The 23,103-nt window shown below is 42.1% G+C and overlaps 2 protein-coding genes across 2 annotated transcripts; both read right to left on the reverse strand.

Annotated features, from left to right (window-relative positions):
- Positions 1-220: 220 nt before the first annotated feature.
- LOC129738240 (uncharacterized) lies at positions 221-8,937 on the reverse strand. The gene is made up of 4 exons (XM_055729427.1): positions 8,320-8,937; positions 2,671-5,340; positions 860-1,194; positions 221-599 (listed from the first exon to the last, which is right to left on the reverse strand). The coding sequence occupies exons 1-4, from the start codon at positions 8,935-8,937 to the stop codon at positions 221-223; spliced, it is 4,002 nt and encodes a 1,333-aa protein (XP_055585402.1).
- Positions 8,938-9,511: 574 nt separating this feature from the next.
- LOC129738241 (uncharacterized) lies at positions 9,512-10,720 on the reverse strand. Its single transcript, XM_055729428.1, has one exon. The coding sequence runs from the start codon at positions 10,718-10,720 to the stop codon at positions 9,512-9,514; it is 1,209 nt and encodes a 402-aa protein (XP_055585403.1).
- Between the last annotated feature and the right edge of the window lie 12,383 nt (positions 10,721-23,103).

Here is a 23,103-nt window from a genome sequence, read left to right on the forward strand (position 1 = left end):
TGTATTAATTATGTGTATGTTGTTATCTGTCCCATCGATTGCTACGATGGGACGAATCTTAATAATCCTCCTCAACTTGCACATTCGCAGTCTTCTTACTGCCTTCGGCGGCTACTCCTCCTCAACGCACGCACCAGACCTCATTCGTCGCATTTATTGCACGACGATTTTGCCCCTGTTTCAGCTTGACGACCTCACTTCTGGCTTCCGGCACGACGATCTACCAGTGGCTCCAGCCCGTCGATCTTCCATGATTCCTGGCTCGACGACCTCCAACTGGTTTCCAGATACGACGACTTTCCAATTGGCTCCTGGTCCGACGACCTTTCATGATCCCTGATCCGGTGACCTTCATCTGGCTTCGATCCGACGACCTTCTATCTGACTTCTGGTCTCGACTCCCTTGCTGCGGCTCGAAGCTTTCTCCTGCGCCTTGACGCCTTTCCTGAGGCTTGACACCTCCCAGTGGTTCCAGCCCGACGACCTCAACTTGGTTTTTCGGTCCAACGACCTTCCATGTCACCGGCTTGGAGACGTTCCGTGGTACCCCGTTCGCAAGTCCACCAGTGACTCCAGATTCGACGACCACCATCTGGATCCTGATTTGGCGACTTTCCATGATACCAGCCCACCAACCTTCCATGTTTTTTTGGTATGACGACCCACCAGTGAATCTGGCCCGATGACTGCTTCGTTGTCCAGCGACCTTCTATGGCACCGGTCCGACGACCTCCCAGTGGTTCCGGTCCAACAACTTTGTTGATTCCGGTTCGACGCTCTTATTTTGGCCCGACAACCTTCCGCTGGATCTCGACTCGCCGACCTTCCATGGATCCGACCAAACGATTTTCCACTGCACCTGTCCGACAACCTCTTGTGTTTCCTGGCTTGTCGACCTCCACCTGGCTGCCCGATCCGATGATCTTCCAGTTGGCTCCTAGTCCGATAACCTTCCACGGTCTTCAGCTCCCCGACCTTCCAGTGACCCGGCTCAACGACCTCCATATGGTTCTGCACCGACTTCCTTCCAGTGGCTCTGGTTCCTGCCTCGTTCTTGCTCCCAATGGTTCCTGGTTCGTTGTCCTTTCGGGCTTTGTCTCTTTGTCCCTCCATCGGCGCTGGCACTTCTTGCCACTGTTGATTCCGCTTCTCCTCCTTTTCAATAGTGCTGGGCCCATAACCTGTTGTGCAGCACTTGGGAAGTGGATAGAAGAGACTTTACTACTTGGCGGTAGAGCTATGAGTACTTTATTTCCTATCTAAACATCCTATCTATAGGAAATCCATCCCTATGGTTACATATCTAATTGTTTATTAATTATGTGGGGTCCCGCAGTGGGTGAAGTGCTACGTTGAAATAAAAATATAAATTTATCAAAACAACAACTTTTTATTTCAAATTCATTCAATTTCTCTTGAAAACAAATTACATTATCAAAATTCACTGGTAAAGTTCGACTTGTTCGCCCTTGAGTTTAACCACTCGCCGCAGACGGTCGAGGAACGCATCGTATGAGGCCCGCAGGTGTTCTTGTGGTATTAATCCCTGGCTGCCCCGAGATGTCGCTTCAGGACTTCCACACCTTCATGTTTCTTAGAGCAGACTTCGGCCTCCAACAAACTCTAAACAGCGAAGTCCATAGGGTTCAGGTCTGGCGAACTCGCCGGCCACTAGGAGCTCGAAATGAACCCTGGAAAATGTTGCGCAATCCAAAGTTGGGGTTTCTTCGCTTTGTGAGCCGGCGAAGTCCCTGGAACCAAAATGTCGACGTGCCCACGGTTCAACGACATTCTGTAGAACTTGTTCCCGATATGTATTCTTCACTCCTTCAGGGACAAAAACCAGCGCAGTCCGGCCATCACGGGGGATTCCGGCTCGACGACCTCCAACTGGCCTCCAGGTACAACGACCTTCCAATTGGCTCTTGGTCCAACGACCTTTCATGATCCCTGTGTTGGGGTGTGGTCCAAGCCCTTGCTTGAACCTGAGTGGACTGTATGTGGGGGGGTTCCTTCCTTTAGACCGTGGGTACCTTGGGTTGGGTGATTCCGTGGGGAGTAGCCTGGGTGATCCTTAATTGTGATAGCAATTTCTTCTGCCGCGGTAAGTAACAACTCCGAACTTGGTTTCACATTAGTACAACAGTTTATTTACAAGAAATTACAACTTTATTGGGTGCAAAACAACTTCTACATCAAACAACTTTTATTACTTGAACACTACATCTAACATATATTCTCTAAATTAATAAGTGGGTCGATACGACTTGTTCTACCGGCAATTCTGAACAAAGTGATACAATTTATCTTGAGAAAATGGTGATTTTTGATGCCGTTTTTCTTGGTTTAGTTCTTATATCTAAGTGCTGGAAACATCAGCTGTTTCGCTCTTCTTTCTGAGGATCCTTTGCTTCGTGGGTTTAACATAATAACATCGCGCTTAGTGTGGTACATCAACATCCCGGCCCATCCTGAAATCGCTCGAATTTCTGAACCTAAAAATAAAGAAAAGAATCTCGCGAACACAAGGGTGGGTGCAACTGATCGTTCTGAATCTCCGAGAAACTAAGCTTGATTGTATTCTGGTTGAGATGCTGCTGGCAAAAAACAAAGTTTTTCTACCGGTCGCGTAGACGGTCCTGATGCTGTTTTCAAGGTTACCACCCTCACGACTCCATCAGCTCCAGGATGAACTTGTTCTATTCTGCCCATCTTCCAACGACTTGGCGGCAAATTATCCTCTTTGATGATCACCAACTGTCCAGCTTCAACATCGATCGGCTTCTTCCATCTTTTAAATCGCCCCTGAAGTTGTGTCAAGTACTCAACTCTCCAACGATCCCAAAAGTGTTGAAGCCGCTTCTGCAATGTCTGACTCTGATTCAATCTGTTCATGGGTACTTCACGGTAACTTCTGTCAGGCAGTTGTTGAAATGGTTCTCCGATAAGGAAATGTCCTGGTGTAAGGGGTTCGAGGTTGTCAGGATCATCTGTTAAAGCTGTGATTGGTCTCGAGTTGAGACAATTTTCCACCTGTACTAAGAGCGTAGTCATGTCTTCGAACGGGATAGGATTTTCCCCTAGAACCTTCAGGAGATGTTTTTTGGCTGACCTGACCGCTGCTTCCCAAAGTCCTCCGAAATGGGGCGCGGCTGGTGGTATGAAGTGCCATTGGATATGGTTGTGGGCGCACTCCTTCGAAACTGCTTCTTTATGTTGATCACTGCGTTGCAACTTTAGTAGCTCTCGAAGGTAGCTTCGTGCTCCGACGAAATTCGTTCCATTGTCCGAATAGATATCGGAACAGTAGCCTCTTCTCCCGATGAACCGCCGTAAGGCTTGAAGGAAACGATCCGTTGACAAGTCGGATACAAGTTCTAGATGAACCGCTTTCGTACAAAGGCAGATGAAAACCGACACATAAGCTTTGACCGCTGGTCTTCTGGGAGCTTGACGAACATATATCGGTCCGAAATAATCGACGCCTGTCCTTGAAAAGGCTCGAGCTACTGTCACGCGTGCTTGGGGTAACTCACCCATAAATTGCTCAATTGGATTTGGTTTAGAGCGGAAGCATTTCATACATTTATGGACAACTTGTCGCGGTATATTTCTGCCTCCAAGAGGCCAATACTTCAGCCTAACTGTACTAAGAAGTAGTTGAGAACCGGCGTGTAGAAGCTTGATATGGTAATATTCGTATATCATCGTAGTGAACGGGTGTTTTGCTGGAAGCACAATCGGGTGCTTCGTATCTTCCGATTCCAGTGATCTGCCTAATCTTCCTCCAACACGAATTAGGCCGTCCGATGATATGTGTGGGGTGAACCATCTCAGCGGTGAACTTCGATGAACAGCTTCTTTCTTCGTTAAAGCCTTCCACTCATTAGGGAAAGACTCTTGTTGGATACGACGAATAATTGCAAATTCTGCATCTCTCAACTCTTCTACGGTCAGTAAACTGCTGCGGTTGTCTTCGGACTTTCTCAGTATACGCATAAGTCGCATCCAGTATGCGGTGCTGCGTATAAGTTTAGTGAAGGACGAGAATTTTAGCACATACTCTTCTCCAAAATGTGCTACACAACTGGCGGCTGGGTGTGCTGAACGACGGACTTCCTCTTCAGCTACTTGTGATTCCAGGGTTCTTGGCTGCTCCGGGAAATGACTTTGACTTAACCATTCAGGGCCCTTCCACCAAAGGTCGCATCCCTCTATCTGTTCTGGGTCCATACCACGTGAGATGAGGTCTGCTGGATTCTGCAAGCCAGGAACGTGTCTCCAAGGATAGTTTTCGGTAATGGTTTGTATTTTCGCAACACGGTTAGCCACGAATGTTGACCATGTAGACGGGATTGCCTTCAACCACTGAAGAACACACGTTGAATCCGTCCAAAAATGCATGTCGACCTGCATCTTAAGCGCCGCCCGTACCTTGCTGGATAGTTCCGCCGACAAAAGTGCTCCGCAAAGCTCCAGTCTCGGAATGGATTGACATTTCAGCGGTGCCACCTTGGATTTCGATGCTAGTAGACATACGTAGGACTTTCCATCGACGTCGACGCTCCTTATATATGCGCACGCCCCATACGCGCGCTCCGATGCATCCGAAAAGAAATGCAATTCCACCTTGATTGCATTACGAATGATTGCACAACGTTGAATCTTAAGAGCGTTCAGGATAGGTAATTGGTCGTAGAAATTTCGCCACTCTTGTTCTACGTTCACCGGTACAGGGTGATCCCAGTCTAATCTGTTACCGTCTTCTTGTAGTCGCCACAAACGCTGCATGAAGATTTTCGCACTAGCTGTTACCGCTCCTACAAGTCCCAGGGGATCGAATAGCATAGCTATGGCTGACAGGATTTTTCGTTTGGATAATCGCTCGTCCATGGGAACTCTTTCAATGTTGAAATTGAACCGAAAGTGATCGGTGCGTGGGAGCCAAACCAATCCGAGGGTCTTTACTGCTGGATCAGGATCTAGATTTATCTCTTCGGTTTGTTGTAGGGCCAGATCTTCCGAATCCACCTCTCTCAAGGCCGCAGCTGAATTGGATGCGAACTTCCTTAGACGAAAACCTCCGCTACTCGTCAACTTGATGAGATCTACACACAACTTGACAGCATCTTCTTCTAGATCCGTACCGGTTATTACATCGTCCATGTAAACGTCCTCCTCCAATGCCTTGGATGCCGCTGGGAATCGATGATGCTCGTCGATGGCTAGTTGTTTCAACGTTCTGGTCGCTAAGAATGGCGCAGGTTTCGTTCCGTACGTAACGGTGGCTAATTCAAAGGTTTCAACTTCCTTCTTGGGGTCAGCTCTCCAAAGGATGCTCTGCCAGGGCAAATCCGCTTCATGAATTCCGATCTGTCTGAACATCTTCTCGATATCCGCTCCCAAGTAACACAGATTATGCCAACTAGCATTAGGAAGTTTTATTATGGTTTAATTATGGCATTTTTTTGTGCAGCTCGTTTTATGACGGTTTTATTATCGTCATGCATAATGCTTATATTTTTTTTCGACCATATGTTTGCAGATGGTTTTGAAAACGCTAATAAAACTTTTATTAAACATACTGTTTTAGTTATTTTGAAAGAGTTATGAATGCTTTTTTAAAACTATAATAAAACACAAACTTAGAAGTTTGCTCCAAGCTTTCTTTTGCATGTTCTATAATAGCACTCAGTGCCTGATTATTAAACCGCCATAAAACTTAGTGACAGTTCTCGATCAAAATGTCAAAACAGGACACGCTCAGATTAGATAGCACATATTTGAATTGGAACTCCCATTTTTACACATTTTTGGTAAGTTATGCGTGTTGGTTTTGAGTTTAAATGAAAAAAATACATCTTTGAAAACTTGAAATCACCGAAAGTGGTATGGATATCTTTACAATATGAGTATTGAGTGAAAGGGCCTAAATAGTAGGAAAAAAAAGCTTGACGCCATCATTAATTCAAGATGGCGGCTTCCTCTTTTATTTTCAAAGCTGAAAATTACTGAAAATATCGTGAAACCTTCACAATATGGTTATAAGGTGAAAGTAATAAACGAGTAGAAGTCAAATTTCGTTGCCCGTCGCCATCTTAAATCCAAGATGGCGGCTACCACTCAACTTAAAAATACTGTAAATGACTGAAAATCGCATAAAACCTATATTATAGGGGTATAAGTTAAAAGAAATCAACCGGTAGAAGTTGAATTACGCTATCTTACGCCATCTTGAAATCCAAGATGGCGGCTTCCGCTAAACTTTAAAATGTAGTGAATGACTTAAAATGACATGAAACCCATATTGGTAGTGGGTGAAGGGGTTTACGAGTAGAAGTCGAATATTGCTATCTTACGTCTTGGTGGTCGAGTGGTTAGTGTGGTAAGACGGTAATCGCTGGTCCGCTGATGACATGGGTTCGATTCCCATCTCGGTACTGGGTGTTTAATGTTAATCTTAAGTTGTCCATGCCATTTATTCAGTCTGTAGAGCCTAAATTGGCTAAGACGGTGTATGTCTTTTTTTTACGCCATCTTGAAATCCAAGATGGCAGCTTTCTATAAACTTAAAAAATGCTCTAAATCATTGAATATCGCATGAAACCTCCAAAATATGGATATTTGTCAATTGGGATAAGCTATAAAAAGTTTATTTTTGCATTCTGACGCAATCTTGAAATCCAGGATGGTGGCTTCAGCTGAACTTAAAAATACTGTAAATGAATGAAAATAGCATGAAACTACCAAATATATTGTATTGAGTGCTAAGGCTAAATTATAGAAGTCAAATATCTTTTTTCGCGTTTCTCTAAAAATCTGTAAGTGACTGAAAATCCCACAAAAACTACCGCAATACAGACCCCGTTCGTTTTTGGCAACATTCGATTTTGGAAACATCGAATTTGGCACATGTGCCAAAATCAGACGGTTAACAGAAACAACATAACCTTATAGTTTTCGCTAGAATAAGACCGATACAATTTAGACATAATAGCATGATAGGAATAAAAGAATTACATAAATGGCAAAAAAAATCAAAAACTATAAACAAAACAAGAAAAGTTCTAAATGCATTAGAAATATAATGAAAAAATAATAAAAGTGATTTAAAATGATCTAAATTGTTTTAAAATAGTAGTTTTAATGTAGTATTACGTGAAAAAAAGTTGTGTTCAAGCGATTTTCATTGATTAACAGCATTTTAAATTCAGTGGAAGCTGCCATCTTGGATTCCAAGATGGCGTCGGAAAGAAAAAAATCGACATCTTCTAGCTTAGCCTTTTTACCAATATTCGTATAGTGGTGGTTTAATGCGACTTTTTGTCAGCATTAAGCATTAAAAGTTGAGCGGCTGCCGCCATCTTGGATTTCAAGATGGCGTCGGATAGCGAAATTCGACTTCTACTCGTTTAGCACTTTCACCCGATACCCATTTTGTTGGGGTTTCATGCGATTTCAAGTCATTTACACCATTTTAAAGTTCAGCGGAAGCCGCCATCTTGGATTTCAAGATGGCGTCAGACAACGAAATTTGACTTCAACTCATGATTTATTCCACGGGTCATTGAAAACCAATCCCTTTTCATTCAAAAAGTCTCCTCATTTACTGTACTAATGATTAACAACTCAGAAATGAGGAACTCAACCTTAGCGTGTAATTGGTTTGCTTGCGAAAGAAACGTCAAATCGTAGCTTTTTTTGGGGTCATCATTAAACCATAATAAAACTATGAATTGACTCACGCCATGTTGGTTGCAAAATCGAAGGGTACAAAATGACGCCATGTTGATGGATTCACAATGCCAGCATTGGAAAATATTTTTTCAGGCCTTTTTTCCATCAATCCCATCATGATTGACCATCAGATTTGACGAGGCGCATTTATTTTAAGATACTATTTCATATACATTTTACCTAAAATCTTGACTGGCAGTAGAAAAGACGCTCATTATATGGGTAAAACATTGGTTTTTTAACTATTAATTTTACCAGATTCATATCTGAATAATGCAATCATCATTCATCAACCATTACGGTTGCTGGAAAAAACAAAAAAAAAACTCCGAGAACTGACAGAACCGAAAAAAACAAAAATTTCTAACATGTTTTATAATAGCTTTTTAAAAGCTTTGGTGACCAATATTGATGACTAACAATGATTGGTCATGATGACGTTCCTAGGATAGGGCCAAATAGCCTAATTTTGGCTTTATTAGAGTCCAGGTGATGTTATAGAATGTACTTTAGCTTTTTATGAAGATTAATGCTGTGGTCCAAACGACATTTTGCTGACCATAATAAAGCTAAAATTGTTACTTGGGCTACCACCATGATTTGTTTCATCCGACTACGCATAATGAGAGCACGAAGCTCGTCCTGGATTACGGGTCCAACCAATAACGCCTCGTTGAGGGATATGCCGCTGCTACTTTTAGCCGATGCGTCGAACACAACTCGTACCTTCGTGGTTGTGCTAGCCTGCTTGATGACTGCATGGTGGGGAAGGTAAAACCGCTTTTCTGGACCCACATCCGCCCTGCGCATGTGTCCAAGCTCCAAGTATTCCTCCATAAAACCGTGGTAGTGTTTACGTAGTTCTGGCTCCTTTTCCAGTCTACGTTCCAGGGATTGAAGTCGACGGAAAGCCATCTCCCGTGACTCGCCAATGTTTGCCAATACCTTTTCGTCCTTTGGTAACGCAACGGTGTATCGCCCATCGGAACTTCTGCACTTGGTTAGAACAAACTGCGCCTCGCAACGTTGTTCTTCCGGGGAATAATTGTTCAGAGACCCTATCTCTTCACATGACCAAAAACGAGTGAGAAGTTCATCCAAATCTACCCTTGCAGCCGTATTGCAAGCGATGCGGGAAGTAGAACCTTGGTTCTCCACGGATCCTGTTACCAACCAACCGAATACTGATTCTATCAGCATTCGCCCAACGGAATTTTAGCATGGCTCGGGAAAAATGAGAAGAAGTGCTGTATTCCTAGCACCATATCCAAGGATTTCGATTTAAAAAATGCCGGGTCGGCTAGCTCCACGCCTTGTGGAAACTGCCAAGAGGAAACCGCCACGCTGGTTGTAGGTAGATCCGCTGTGACCTTGGGTAGAAGAAGGAAATCCATCGATCGAGAAAAGTTTGACATTCTTGACCTAATAACCGCTGACACTTGATGTTTGACGCTGGTGTTAGATTGGCCAATCCCAAGGACGGAAATGTTCGAACGCCTACGAGACACCTTCATGCGTTGACAGAGCCCCTCTGTCATGAAATTGCACTCCGAGCCCGAGTCCAGTAGGGCCCGCGCTTGGAAAACCTTGCCTGTGTCATCTTCCACTAAGACGACCGCTGTAGCTAGCAGCACTGTTGACGAATGATTCCTGGCCATGTTCGATGAAACTGACCCCGAGTTGGCTGCTGGTGTGGTTTGGTTGGGATTTAGAGCGGGTGCAATGGATTGTGTAACTCGATTATTGGTGTTTCCGCCATCGTCTCGAAAGCAGACTAGGGTATGGTGTTTTCCTCTGCATCTGCGACAAACCTGGTTCGATCTGCAATCCGAAGCTTGGTGGCCACGTTTCTGCAGAGGGAATTTTGTCGCAGCAGCTTGTCTCGAGCGGAAGCGCTCAACCTCAGGAATGTAGGGCATGTGTACAGCAAATGGGATTCTGGACAAGCGATGCAACTTCCGGCCATCATCTGGGTTGCGCTGTGGCTCGTTCTGGGAGCGTTGTTTTTCTTCTGCCATTGAAAAACTTCCGGTTTATTCTCGTGCGCCTTAGGCGGGAGCGATGCTAGGATCTTCACACGAGTTTGGAGGAACTGAGTAAGATCTGCTACCTTGTCCTGGTCTTGATTAGCGCTATGTTCTTCCCATGCACGACGAGTTGTTGGGTCCAACCTGGAGCACAGCATTTCCAACAACAGGAGGTCCTTGTACTCCTCCGGTTTGACTAACTGGTCCAGGGTCTGCACGACGCGTTCGAACCCTTCCAGTAGTGTCTGGATATCCACGGCCGACTCCTTAGTCACCTTGGGTAATTTAAACAGGTTCCCAATCTGCCTGCGCTTCAACACCTTGCTGTCGTTGTACCTGGCCATTAAGATGTCCCAAGCTACCTGATAATTTGCTCTTGTGAGCGCCAACGGATCGATGAGAGCCCTCGCTTCTCCGGTGAGACAGCCCTTCAGGTAGTGGAACTTCTCAACCTCCGGTAAGTCCGCCTTGGTGTGGATCAGGGATAGATACAGGTCTCGGAAGCTCAGCCACTGGTCGATGTCGCCGTCAAACGTTTGCAGTTTGATCTGCGGTAGCCTTACATGCTCGATGGTCGGTTGAATCGATGAGTCCATAATTCTGGTAGAATGCAAAACGCTGCTATTGACCTCCAACTCCTTTATGCGTTCCAACATGGATGCCTTCGTGTTGTAGTATTTGGTGGTGAAGTCCTGGCGTATATTCGAACAAGTGGCCTCCTTCGATGAATATTCCTCGTGCATTTCAACCTCAATCAGCGCGTCGTTGATTCGATCCCACAATTCGTTGAGCTTCTCCAGCCGAACATGGATTTGTTGGGCTGAAGAAACCTCCCCCAGAGTGCTCGCGAAAGTGGTTATGGACTTAAACATCTCCATCAACGCCTTCACCTTTGTCTGGAGATTTCGGAGTGGTGGATTCCTCGAAGACGAACTCGTGGTGGCAGTCGTGGCCATGGTTTCGGATTACACACAAGGATTCACGGTAGAAAAAATCACGTCGTTAGAATTTAATTCTTATTCAAGCTTCGGCAAGGAACATATACTCTGTAGAGCTTAACTTACTTTAAAAAACTTAAAGCTGTGCCCCTCTACAGGATAGCTCCTTCAAATCCAGAATTGAATGGTAATTCGCAAAATGATTTTATGGCTGGTATTATGCTTCGAAAAACGTGGTTGAATACGCGTGTAGGTTGATGCAGGACTCGGTATCAATCAGATAAGTGGGGTTGCGGGCGAGAATATAATTTTTGTTGTAGTTTACAATTTCAATCAAGCTTCGGCAAAGGACATATACTCTGTAGAGCATGCTTGTCCAACACCTCGCAAACAGAACAGAGCAGAGAACGAATTACACTTTTATCATTTCGGTTTCCGAGTGCACTGCTCAGCCGATCAACGTTCACTTATCTTTTTGCCGAGTGCGCCCGATTGCGGTTGCTCTGACGGTCGGGTGGACGTCGCTCGCTCTAAAGAAAAGAGAAGGAGCTGGCAAGAAAATTGTGCTCTAGCGACGCTGCTGTGCCGCTCAGTGTATCAAGCCAGAAAGATTTCAATGCAGGAATGTTTTCTTCAAAAAAGCCGTTATGCAGTGCGGAACAGTGCATCAGTTGAAGAGGTCCAATGTAGGTTTATGTATGAACTATTTTTGTACGTAGCCGGGCCGGGCACTTCCTGGCAAATTATTTGAAAAACATGGTGAAAACCGGGCAAATAATCTGAAATTCTCCATTCCATAAACCGAGCAATATCCGGCCAAATCTGAGGAAATTCCAGACATTCATCTAGTAAAGAAAAACGACTTACATTTTTTTTGTCGCAACACATCAGCAGTGTCAAATTTATGTTTAAAGCATACGAAGTAAAGTTTTGGTTTGATGTTTGATGAAAAAAACTTTCACAAATCCAATTTTTGACAAATAATTTTAAACTGAATTCGATTTTCTTGTTTCATTTTCCAAATAATGTGGATGAAACTGGGCAAAATCCAAGTAGTTTTTTCACAATATCCGGGCATCCGCAAATTGCTGTTTACTTAGGTTTATGTGCTCTTGATATCGTACGTGGGAAGCATTAATTTACAAAAGCAGCAATTCGAAAAGTAACATTTACTCAAATTATCCAAAAATCTTTGCCTTTTAAACAAACCGTGAACATTACGCAAGAATCTGGGACAAATTTAAGTAATAAAACTTCAAAACTTTCACAAATAGTAAAATTTAGGATTTATCTTCCTTAACCGCTACGCTTTTGATATTTTTCGACCGAAGAAAGCTATCGTAGCTAATCATTTGTCCTGGTGCAGAACATCAATCTAGAGGAACTCGCTTAGGAATGAAAAGATAGGTGTTTTGGACAAAGTTGTTAATTTGCATATTTTGATATAAAATTTAAAGGCGAGAGATTTAAAAATAGCGCGATAATAACAATAACTTTTTGTAGTGCATTTTTCAAGTATTTTTTTTTTTATTCAACCGTATCTTCTTGGGTTAAGATTGTAGAACTTTGATATGTTAAGCAAAGTTGTGTATTTTGTTGAGATAAATAACTTTGTAGAAGAAACTTAAGCTCTAATATGCTAAACAAGAAAGTTATGATTTATATCTCGCTATTGGTGGACTTCTAAACTTTATATTTCATATAAAAATATGCGCTTTATTATACAGAACAATGTTGTCGAAAACACCAGCATTCTATCTTAACTACCTTTGGCGTTATTAATTTAGTTCCGTTAGATTTATGTTCTGCATTGTAAATTCTGACGCACTTCCAAACATCGATCCAGACGCAACCGATGAAGACAAACCGAGTTTTCTGTAAAGCTTCTCTATCGCCCGAGTGCGAACGAATTTATCTGCACCGGGACGCACTTCATCAGTTTGCTTGCTTCTCTTGCCCACACTCGGGTGGACGCTTGGTCGCTCTGGAGGTAACGGAGCATTTTTTTAAAGATTCTCCGTTTGGGAGAGCACAGCGAAAAAAATACACGCTCTTACTCTGAACGGGCAAATCTGAGGAGCGATGCCAAGCATGCTGTAGAGCTTAACTTACTTTAAAGAAATTAAAGCTGCACACCTCTACAGGTACGGAATTCCAAAGATCGATAATTTGCTTCCAATATGCGTAGGAGTAGGATTGCGCCTCGGATAGCTCGATCAAATATTGCGCCTCGGGTTTTATTATTTTCGCTCGGACTCAGTTCGATCAGATTTACGAGATGGTAGGCAGGATAAAAATTGTTGTAGTATTTACTCTTGTAATAAAGCTTCGGCAGGACGTGTACTATTTGGTTCTACTAACCTCACCGAAAAATAAGTTGCGCTGAATACTTTCAAAATAACAAGAGTACCAAATTTTGTTGAACGGTGTACTCTAATGCAGGCCAGTGCAATACACTCGGAAGAATGCACTTGTGGGCACCTTTGCTCACAAAAACTTCCTTCCGATTTCGAACATCAACTCAATATCGATTGACGAAGATTGACGACGTTCCACGCCTCAAACAGTTGTGTTCGTGAAATTATATTGGTGCGATTCAGTATCGGGTGAAATCCAGCATCGGCTGGTTGTTTATAAAACGGGTCGGAGATAAATGCCACTAACCTGACCGAACGTGGCCGTGTTCGGGAAAAAAACCGTCGGTTTCGATTGTTTCGGTAATCCGGGCGTGTGGTGTCGTGCTCAAGAACGGGGCTGGCTGGAATATCTTTTGGCTGCGGTGAGTATCACGAGAAGCACTTGACCGTGAAAAGAATAATGGCGACCTTTCGCCTAGTGTTGACCGTGACCTTGGAATCACGGATCTTGTGGGGTGCTGGAATATCGGTGTGCCTCACGGGAATGGGATGCCAAGAAGGTGATGTGGTTAAATTGCCGGTGAATGAAGTCGGAAGTGTTGAGAAATTAACCGTCGGGATGGTTAATTAGTTGGCTGAATGATTGGGTTTATTGGCTGGCAGTGATGACGTCACCCTTGACGTCGGCTCGAAAATCCTCCACGTGTGGCGATCGATGTCGTCACTGATGGTTCGGTAGTGGTGATCAGTTTGCCAATCTCGGTGTTGGTGATCGCTTCGCTGACTTCAGTGGTGGTGATCTTGTACGATCGGTGTTTTACCAAAGTAGAGGTGAGTTTGATGATAGCTCGTACCAATACGAGCTTAGTAATGCTCCGTGTTGTTTACGTGTTGTTTATGGAAACGAAAATGGGATGATGTAGTAAACACAAAGAGGTCCATGCATCGACTGGACATAGACTGCAAGTAGTTTATTTACCTGGGAAACCAGTGAAATCCACCGAAGATGCAGTCTAGTTGATGCCTGATTGTACTCCGGAGCAATCCAACAGATTTCTAAACGTATTAAGAAATCAATTCGGCTAAACGCAGCGCTTACAGATAAACGGCGATAGCTTGAAGTGTTGGTAGGGTCCGGTGTTTGGTGAGCTCGTGGAATAGCCAACTCACCCGTGAGTTGCTAGCATCAGTGCGAAGATTATGATGATGGAGATGATGATAGTGAGCCAATAGTGGTTGATTGATGACCGGTGTTGTCTTGGCGATGTGAAATGGCGAATGCAGCAGAAATTGTTTACTTCCAGGGAACGGCAGCTGGTGATCCGGTTCGATTGGACCAAAATGTTGGGGTGTGGTCCAAGCCCTTGCTTGAACCTGAGTGGACTGTATGTGGGGGGGTTCCTTCCTTTAGACCGTGGGTACCTTGGGTTGGGTGATTCCGTGGGGAGTAGCCTGGGTGATCCTTAATTGTGATAGCAATTTCTTCTGCCGCGGTAAGTAACAACTCCGAACTTGGTTTCACATTAGTACAACAGTTTATTTACAAGAAATTACAACTTTATTGGGTGCAAAACAACTTCTACATCAAACAACTTTTATTACTTGAACACTACATCTAACATATATTCTCTAAATTAATAAGTGGGTCGATACGACTTGTTCTACCGGCAATTCTGAACAAAGTGATACAATTTATCTTGAGAAAATGGTGATTTTTGATGCCGTTTTTCTTGGTTTAGTTCTTATATCTAAGTGCTGGAAACATCAGCTGTTTCGCTCTTCTTTCTGAGGATCCTTTGCTTCGTGGGTTTAACATAATAACATCGCGCTTAGTGTGGTACATCAACACCCTGATTCGGTGACCTCCATCTGGCTTCGATCCGGCGATCTTTTATCTGACTTCTGGTCCTGGCTCCCTTGCTCCGGCTTGAAGTTTTCTCCTTCGCCCCGACGCCTCTTCTGAGGCTCCCCGACGTTCCAGTGGCCCAGCTCAACGACCTCCATACCATCACCGATGCTGGTTTCTGTCGCCGGGTGGCCATCAGCAAGTCGGCATGGCTTCGTAATCTTTCTGACAACCAAACTCTGTCGTTCTGCTTATTCACGAACTGCGTGTACGATGAAGAGTTTCTCGTCGGTAAACACGATATTCTTCAACCTTCCTTCCGCGGCCTTCTTCAGCAGCGCCTTCGCTCTTTTTACCCATTCTTGCTTCAACGTAAGGTCTTGAACCTTTTGGATCTTGTAGGGCTTGATCTGAAGTTTATCTTTCAGGATCCACCGGAGACTTCGATCCGATATGTTGAGATCCCCTGCCAATTTAGTGGCACTTCGATGAGGATTTCTCTTATGGCGCTTCTTGACGATCTTCGCCATGGCAGGTGTCACCACAGTAGGTCGGCGTCCCCCACCATACCGTTTTTTGGCACTTCCGGTCTCCAGGTATCTTTTAACTGTACGGTATACAAAACTTATATCTGACAGCTCACGAACTATGTCCTTCTGCCGTTTGCCAGCTAGGAACAAGGCAACCACAGCGCTACGTTTCTGTTCGAGATCCATTTTTCCGGACAACACCTGATTACAAAAATAACACTTACATCCAATGAGAGCTAAGACTTAATGTAAACAAAGCGATGAGGGGTCGTTCAATACTGTTTCGTGTGCAACGAAATAATTACTGATGAAGTAATGTAGCAGTTCAATTGCCGGACCCTGTTTGTTGTTATTTGTCCCATCGATTGCTACGATGCAGTGATTGAAATCCTCAACCATTTTCTCATCAGAGGCATTCAAAATACACACTTTGAGGCCTCGTATAGTAATACAGGAGACGATACATATACATTCATTCAAACCTCCCCCCATGAGGAGGATCTGCTCCGAGAGACACTATTCGTTTGCTGCCCCGAGCGAACTCTCTCAACGTTCGGTTGCTACATGATGCATGAAGAAGACGAGGCACACATGCTCATTTACGTTATTGAATTTGATGGACTCAAGCCGATAGCTGTCGTTGAGTAGAACATCTTCAACCTCGCCGCAAAGGTTGAGGCAACAACGACAACAACCGAACTTATTGCATTGCATGGGCCCGCAACGTATGGAGCAAGGAGAGGGGATGAAAAGAAACGAAAAAACTAGCTGCCTGCGTGCGGTTGCTGTGCAATAATAGCAATAGCAGAAAAACCTCGGGTATTCGATCCAGGCACAAACGAAGAGACTCGGGTTTGCTCTGCCTTTTGAATTCGGTTCCCTCAAGAATGTAACAGAAGATGAGTGAGAGCCATTCGTGTGTGTTTTTGGATTCGCTGCCTCGAATGTATATTGCTTCGTGAAGGCGGGCCATGTTAAGAGCGTATGCATCATCGGTTTTGTCGTTTTCGCTGCCTCAAAGCAACCTTTGCTTCCGAGTAAAGCGTTGAGCGAGAGATGGTTGATCAATTCATGCTCAGCAAAATTCAATCACTGCTACGATGAGACAAATCTCAACAATTTTTTACAGGTAATTAATTTTTCAACTATAATTTGTTTTTCGAAACTTGATTGTAAGTTATGATTTTAATTTGAGTCACTGGATTGTTGTTCTGAATAAAACTTTATTTAAGGTTCTGAACTCTTAAATTCTTACAAATAACTGTATCTCCATAAAACTAGATTTTAATTCTTTTGTTTTATTTTTTAATTTTGTTTTTTTAAGCCTGAAACTGTCATGTTTCTTATAAATTGTTAAAAAGGAAATTTTTATTCAGCTTGTTATGAAACACATACCTGACGATCAATGATGAAACTAAAAACTTGTTGAAATTCTATCCTTAATTTTCTTAACCAGATTATTGTTGTTTATAATAGAGGTATTATATAAATATTTAATTTTGCATTTAACAGCATTTCATCCGAGCTTTTATTTTTGATAAATTACTTTACTAATGCGCACTGTTTGCAAGTAATGGACCAGCGTTAATAATTGCAATAGCAGTTCTCACTTAGTTGTACCAAATTTCTGTAATTATACCGAAAATTACCATCACGGTCCCGCTTGGTTCTGCTTTGACTTACAATGTAACAGAAGGGAGAAACAGAATAATAATCCAAAAATGGGAAGACCTTCTCATCGGAGTCCTACCTAAAGTGGCAGTAGTTTATGACGACATGACGAGTCCAAATCCACAATAGGACTCCCCGGCTTCCGCTGGCTTTAACTTTCCCGTTTGATGTTTTGTTCAACAGTTCGAAATCGATACGAACAACCGATTAGGCTGAAGGAAAAAAAAAAACGGCGCTCCGTTTCGAGGAAAACTCATAATGGTGAAAGCATTTTGCTGATTTTCTCATATTTGTCTGGAACGATTGTAAGTAGAGGTACGTAGTTACTGCGAACTTCTTCCCATCGTGTGCCTTTTTAATGGCTATTGTAAGTCCCCTGGGAATTGATCTGGTTGCTGCTGATGGCCGAGCCCGGCAGTTGGACATATCGTGGATCGAATATTAAATTGGACTTTTGGCATTTTAGGCAAGTCAACATCGAGGACGGCGCTGTTTAATTGTCAGTTATGTGTATGATGCTGATTGAGCTTGGATGATTCACAGCGCTATAAACAATGGCGGACTCTATGATCGCGCAACCTCAATAGACAGTCATTATCCGGGACTCGAAGGTTGTGGTGCTTTATGTAGTTGGTAGCTCAAGTTATTACAATGAACGCCAGTCATTTAACAACCTGTGAATTGAGTATAGTTATAACATTTTATAAACTCGACGCTTTTCGACACCCGGATGTAATGACAGGCATAACGGCGGATAATAGCCATAAAATCAGTGATCACGACGGCAATCTGGTCGATCGGCATAAAAGGAGTGCGTCCTCAAGAAGTGCATTCCAGCTGCCCGAAGCTCGGTTTTGGAGCGGTGCAAAAAGATAAGAGAAAAAGAGATAGAATGAGCTTTTCTGTCAAGGAGGGTTGCTTTCATCTGAATTTTATTAAGATGTTATCGGTAAATTAGTGATTCAAGTATTTTATTAAGGCCGAGTTGTTCTTTGCAGTGTGATTTATAAATAGTAAGGTTGTTACCAACTGATTTGGAGATAAAATAAAACTGTAAATTGCAAAGAAGATGTTACATGTTTTGAAAAATGAGGTTGGTCTTAGACAACAATGCATAATGATTCGATTGTTCAAGAACATTTTGTAACGTAACAGTCTATTTCCAGCATTTGCATCCCTAATTTGAGAACATTCACAAAAATCTGTGATATAAGTTCATTCAATGACCAAAAGAAAAAAAATCCAATTCAATTCAAGAAACAAAAGTTTACCAATACCCTTCAACTGATTGTTTCAAAGGTCAGTTGATCTGACTCGGACAATCAAAGTGTTGTCCCACCAAACAAGCTCATAATAATAAAAATAATAAACTCGAACTTGAATAACAGCCCCACAATGATTCGGGAACGAATAAATTATTCAAATCCCTTGGTCCGGTAAGATGAGGAAACTCGTCATTCGAAAGCCTTTCCAATAAACGACGACCCAATCATCGGGGCACCACAGCATCCATCTGGTCCTTGTTATCCAGCCGTTGTCCAGATCATATGTTCGTTCCAGCGTAAGGAAGACTCCACCAGACGGACCTGGGACTGGGGAATAGCTCATTTTAATGAACCTTTTTTTTTCGCGTTATCCCGGGCCGTCAGTCAACCCGCAAACAAACAATAGTGAGCTCACTACCCAGCTAGCCGATTACCTTCTCGCAGTTTGGAGTGCGGGCGCAATATCACGTAACCTTAATCTCTTGCTTCCCCTGGCATCCACCCTCCGGTCTATTCCGCTCTTGGTTGGAACCACCCAGCCAAAGGACGAGCGCGGGCATTGTTTCTCGCGAATCTGTCAAATCGTCCCGGGACCCAGGCCCAGAATAAAAAAAAACAGAAACAAGACGCGGCACCGGATGGTGACGACAAAATGCGCCTCTCGAATAACCCCGGAGACCATTATAAAGCAATATAAATATGCCAATTAGTAGAAATAATACTACTTTATAATAAAATAAAATAAATCATTCAGTTACAGATAGGGAAATCGCCAGTTCTTTTTTTTGTTCGGTTTGATGACTGAAGGAAAAGATTGAAGAAAAGATGCGGAGTAGCACTTGTAAAGGAGAAAAGGTCTGAAAAGAAGGGGGTAGAGAAGTCGTCAACGTTCGAGAATGTATAAAACTGGCATGTGGAGCTTTGTGGTGGCAAAGCAATTCGATCTTGACGGACCAGGGGCATCGAATGGTCCAAACAATTACACATCTTGCATGTTTATTGCTTTCGATGAGCTTGGTTGGAAATTCTAATCAGAAAAATAAATTGTCATCGGGATCACTTGAAGGAAAACTTCTGAGGACAATCTGTTTTGTCATTAGTCGGGTAACCTGCAGACATTTTTGCATTCCAAATTCCATACCTAATTTACGATGTTTTTTAACGACTGTTACTTGAATTTAAGGTGATTTTTTCGGCTTTCAATCAGTTCAAATAGCAAAAACGACTATTTATTTAACGTTCCAACGTTTCAATCCATATAGGATCGTCATCAGGGACTGTAAAATTTATTGTGTGTAAACAAATTTTCAAAAAGTCTTCACAAAATTAACCGATTCTTACCTAAAATGTGTCGTATTTCTTGTCAGGTTTGATTCGGCTGATCGGGTAAAGCTGTCATTTGTGTCTGTTACAATATTTTTTGATTAATTTGTGAATCTAGTGTTTTAATAGTGCTGTTCGACTTACTGTGTAAAATCCGTACTTCCTCCTATTTTCTGGATTATATTTCCGCAGCATCGATTTTCCACAGTCACTACTTTTCACTTTTTGTTTTGCTTTGATCTGTTACAACTAGTCTGTGCTATTGTTTTCTGAGTGTTGTTGGATTTGTGTTTCTGTGTTGGTGGTTTTATGTTTTTGGTTTATTTTTCGTATGTGTTGGATGGATGTGACAACGAAAACAAACTGTTGATTCTGGAGAGTTGCCGAATTAAAACAACAAAACACGCAATAAACCTAAAAAAAGACACCGAAAACATACATACATCATACGCAAACATTTTTAAAACCATCCAACACATACGAAAAATAAACCAAAAACATAAAACCACCAACACAGAAACACAAATCCAACGACACTCAGAAAACAATAGCACAGACTAGTTGTAACAGATCAAAGCAAAACAAAAAGTGAAAAGTAGTGACTGTGGAAAATCGATGCTGCGGAAATATAATCCAGAAAATAGGAGGAAGTACGGATTTTACACAGTAAGTCGAACAGCACTACTAAAACACTAGATTCACAAATTAATCAAAAAATATTGTAACAGACACAAATGACAGCTTTACCCGATCAGCCGAATCAAACCTGACAAGAAATACGACACATTTTAGGTAAGAATCGGTTAATTTTGTGAAGACTTTTTGAAAATTTGTTTACACACAATAAATTTTACAGTCCCTGATGACGATCCTATATGGATTGAAACGTTGGAACGTTAAATAAATAGTCGTTTTTGCTATTTGAACTGACTGAAAGCCGAAAAAATCACCTTGAATTCCATACCAGAAGATAAAAAAAAACCCCTAAGAGTAAAAAACAGCCCCTAACAAAGTAAGTATTTTATCATTTAGTAATTTTTCTCAAATTAATTTTTGTTTAAATTTTACAGCATTTACCGAATCAACACGCGGACAAGAACTCAAGGAATTGAGGTTTTTACAGCAGTTTAAGTGTAAATAACAATGTGTAATAGTAGTGTGCAGTGATAAAGTGACAGTGATTTTTAAGAAAATGAACATATATCATTAACGAAGAAATTTTTTTTCGTTCGCATTATTTTGAACAGAAACTTGAAAGAAATTAGACGCAAATATCATTTCAATACTAAAATCATTTGATGTAGCATCTATCACCATATTAAGTTGAACTCACTAAAAACTCACGTAAGTTGAGCACTAATTGCTATAGGGACGCGTTTACAAGTTTATTTCGTACAATCTACGTTAAAATCAATTGGATAAAAATTATGCAGTTTTTCTCGTAGCCACGACGTGCAGATTATTTTGTGTGTATCCCAAACAACAGTTTAAACTAAGGTTGCCAGATTACCCGGTTTTATCCGGGTTTGCCCGGATATTTAATACACAATTTAATACACAATTGTCCGGTCCGGCCTGGGTGCCCGGATTTCATTGAAAAATGCTCGGATTTATTCACTTTATTTGGCAACCAAACAAAAAAAAACAACAACCGCCTTCATAACGATTTTTTTTGAGCAAGTTTTTTAAAAATAATCTTGAAAGTTTTTTTTGAAAGCCTACGAAAGCTACGATTCAAAATCTGTCGATAAGTTTTGATTTTGAAATTTGTTTTTTCAATCATTTTTTCTTGATTTTTGTTGTGTAATTTTTGGGATTTCAGAAAATCTGCCCGGATATTGCCCGGAATTCTGGTCATCACTTTTGAAATCAACTGCCCGGATTTTGCCAGATTTTTACATAAAATTGTCCGGTTTGTCCGGTCTGGATACGTGCTGAAAAAATTCTGGCAACCTTTGTTTAAAGTTTAAGCTCCATTACACAGCTAATTTTATTTTGCTGGTTTTTGTCCCGCTGCTTTCCAGCAATTTAAATTGCCGAAAAGGATCAGCAAACTCAGCAATGGATGGGAAATAGGCGCAGTTACCTTGAGTCCCTGCCTCGACCTATCCCAACTTGACCTGGTTGGCCGTTTTGCTCCGAAGGTCCCCCTCGAAACCGCATGCAAATTGGTGGAACAATCGCGTTCCAATGGGTTTCTCCGTCGCACCGTCTCGTCTTCAGGCACTTAGTTCTGTCTCAAAGGCTTGCCTCGCCGGAAATTAATAAGGCAGGATTACATGTACGAACAATTTTTACTTATATTGCAATTAGAAAAACTATTACTTTTAATCTTAAGTTTAGGTAGACTATCAAATTGGATCCACTCGAATCAAACAGCACTTATCAAGACCAGATTCGGGTGGCAACTGAATTCTCGAGCGTGTTGGTCGGAGTCGGGAAACAATGGGTCGTTGGGAGGACGTTTAGCAATAGCTATAATTTTCCTCCTCACTATCAGTCCATCATCTCATTTTATGCTACTCGGTTTAATTCCAGGGTTGTTAATAATCACGGTAAACATACTGGAAATCAGCAATCTCAAATGATGGAAACCAGCTATCTCAATTGCTGGATATCAGCATTTTCTTTCCAAACCAACCGGTCATTTTTGAATTTTCTGTTAGATGTTCAATTTAAATTTATTAACTGCATCGTTAATATAAGTCGCGAATGACATGAAAATGTTAAAACGACTAGTATCGGAACAAAAAAAAATCATCAACTAGAATTTTAACTAGCAACATCGTCACCGCCGTTGCTTATCGACAAAAAGACAAACACTCTTCGCAGGCAACGAAAAAAATCTATCAAAAACAAAAACAAATTCTGAGTTTGACAGATCGCTTGCTGGTTTTTCAGCAATGCAGATCAAGTGCTGAAATAATCAGCAATACGGAGAATGATTGCTGGTTTCCAGCGAAGTGTTTTAAAAAACTTATTTTTACAGTTTATAAAGAAATACAAGTAAAAAAAGTAATTATTGGTAATATTCTCGGACTTTCGACTTGACGCGTTTCATTAGGTTTTGTACAGCTGATTGATCTCACTTCTTGGCCGCAGCATTCCAATTTTTCTTGAAAACCGCCATGTTGGCCTTACCATCCTTCTTGAAATCTTTCTTGACGATAGGCCAATATCGTTCTATGGGCGAAGCTGGGGGCATTTTGATGGGTTATTATCTTTCTCAACGAAATCTACATCGTTATCCTCAAACCATCTTAGAGTGGATTTAGCGTAGTGGGCTGACGCCAAATCCGGCCAGAACAATAGTGGTGTCGTATGTTTCTTATATAATGGCAGCAACCTTTTCTGCAAACACTTCTTTTGGTAGATATCGGCATTAATTGTTCCTTTCGTAAAGAAACTC

This window comes from Uranotaenia lowii, chromosome 1 (genome assembly GCF_029784155.1).
Source record: "Uranotaenia lowii strain MFRU-FL chromosome 1, ASM2978415v1, whole genome shotgun sequence".
Lineage (NCBI taxonomy): Eukaryota > Metazoa > Arthropoda > Insecta > Diptera > Culicidae > Uranotaenia > Uranotaenia lowii.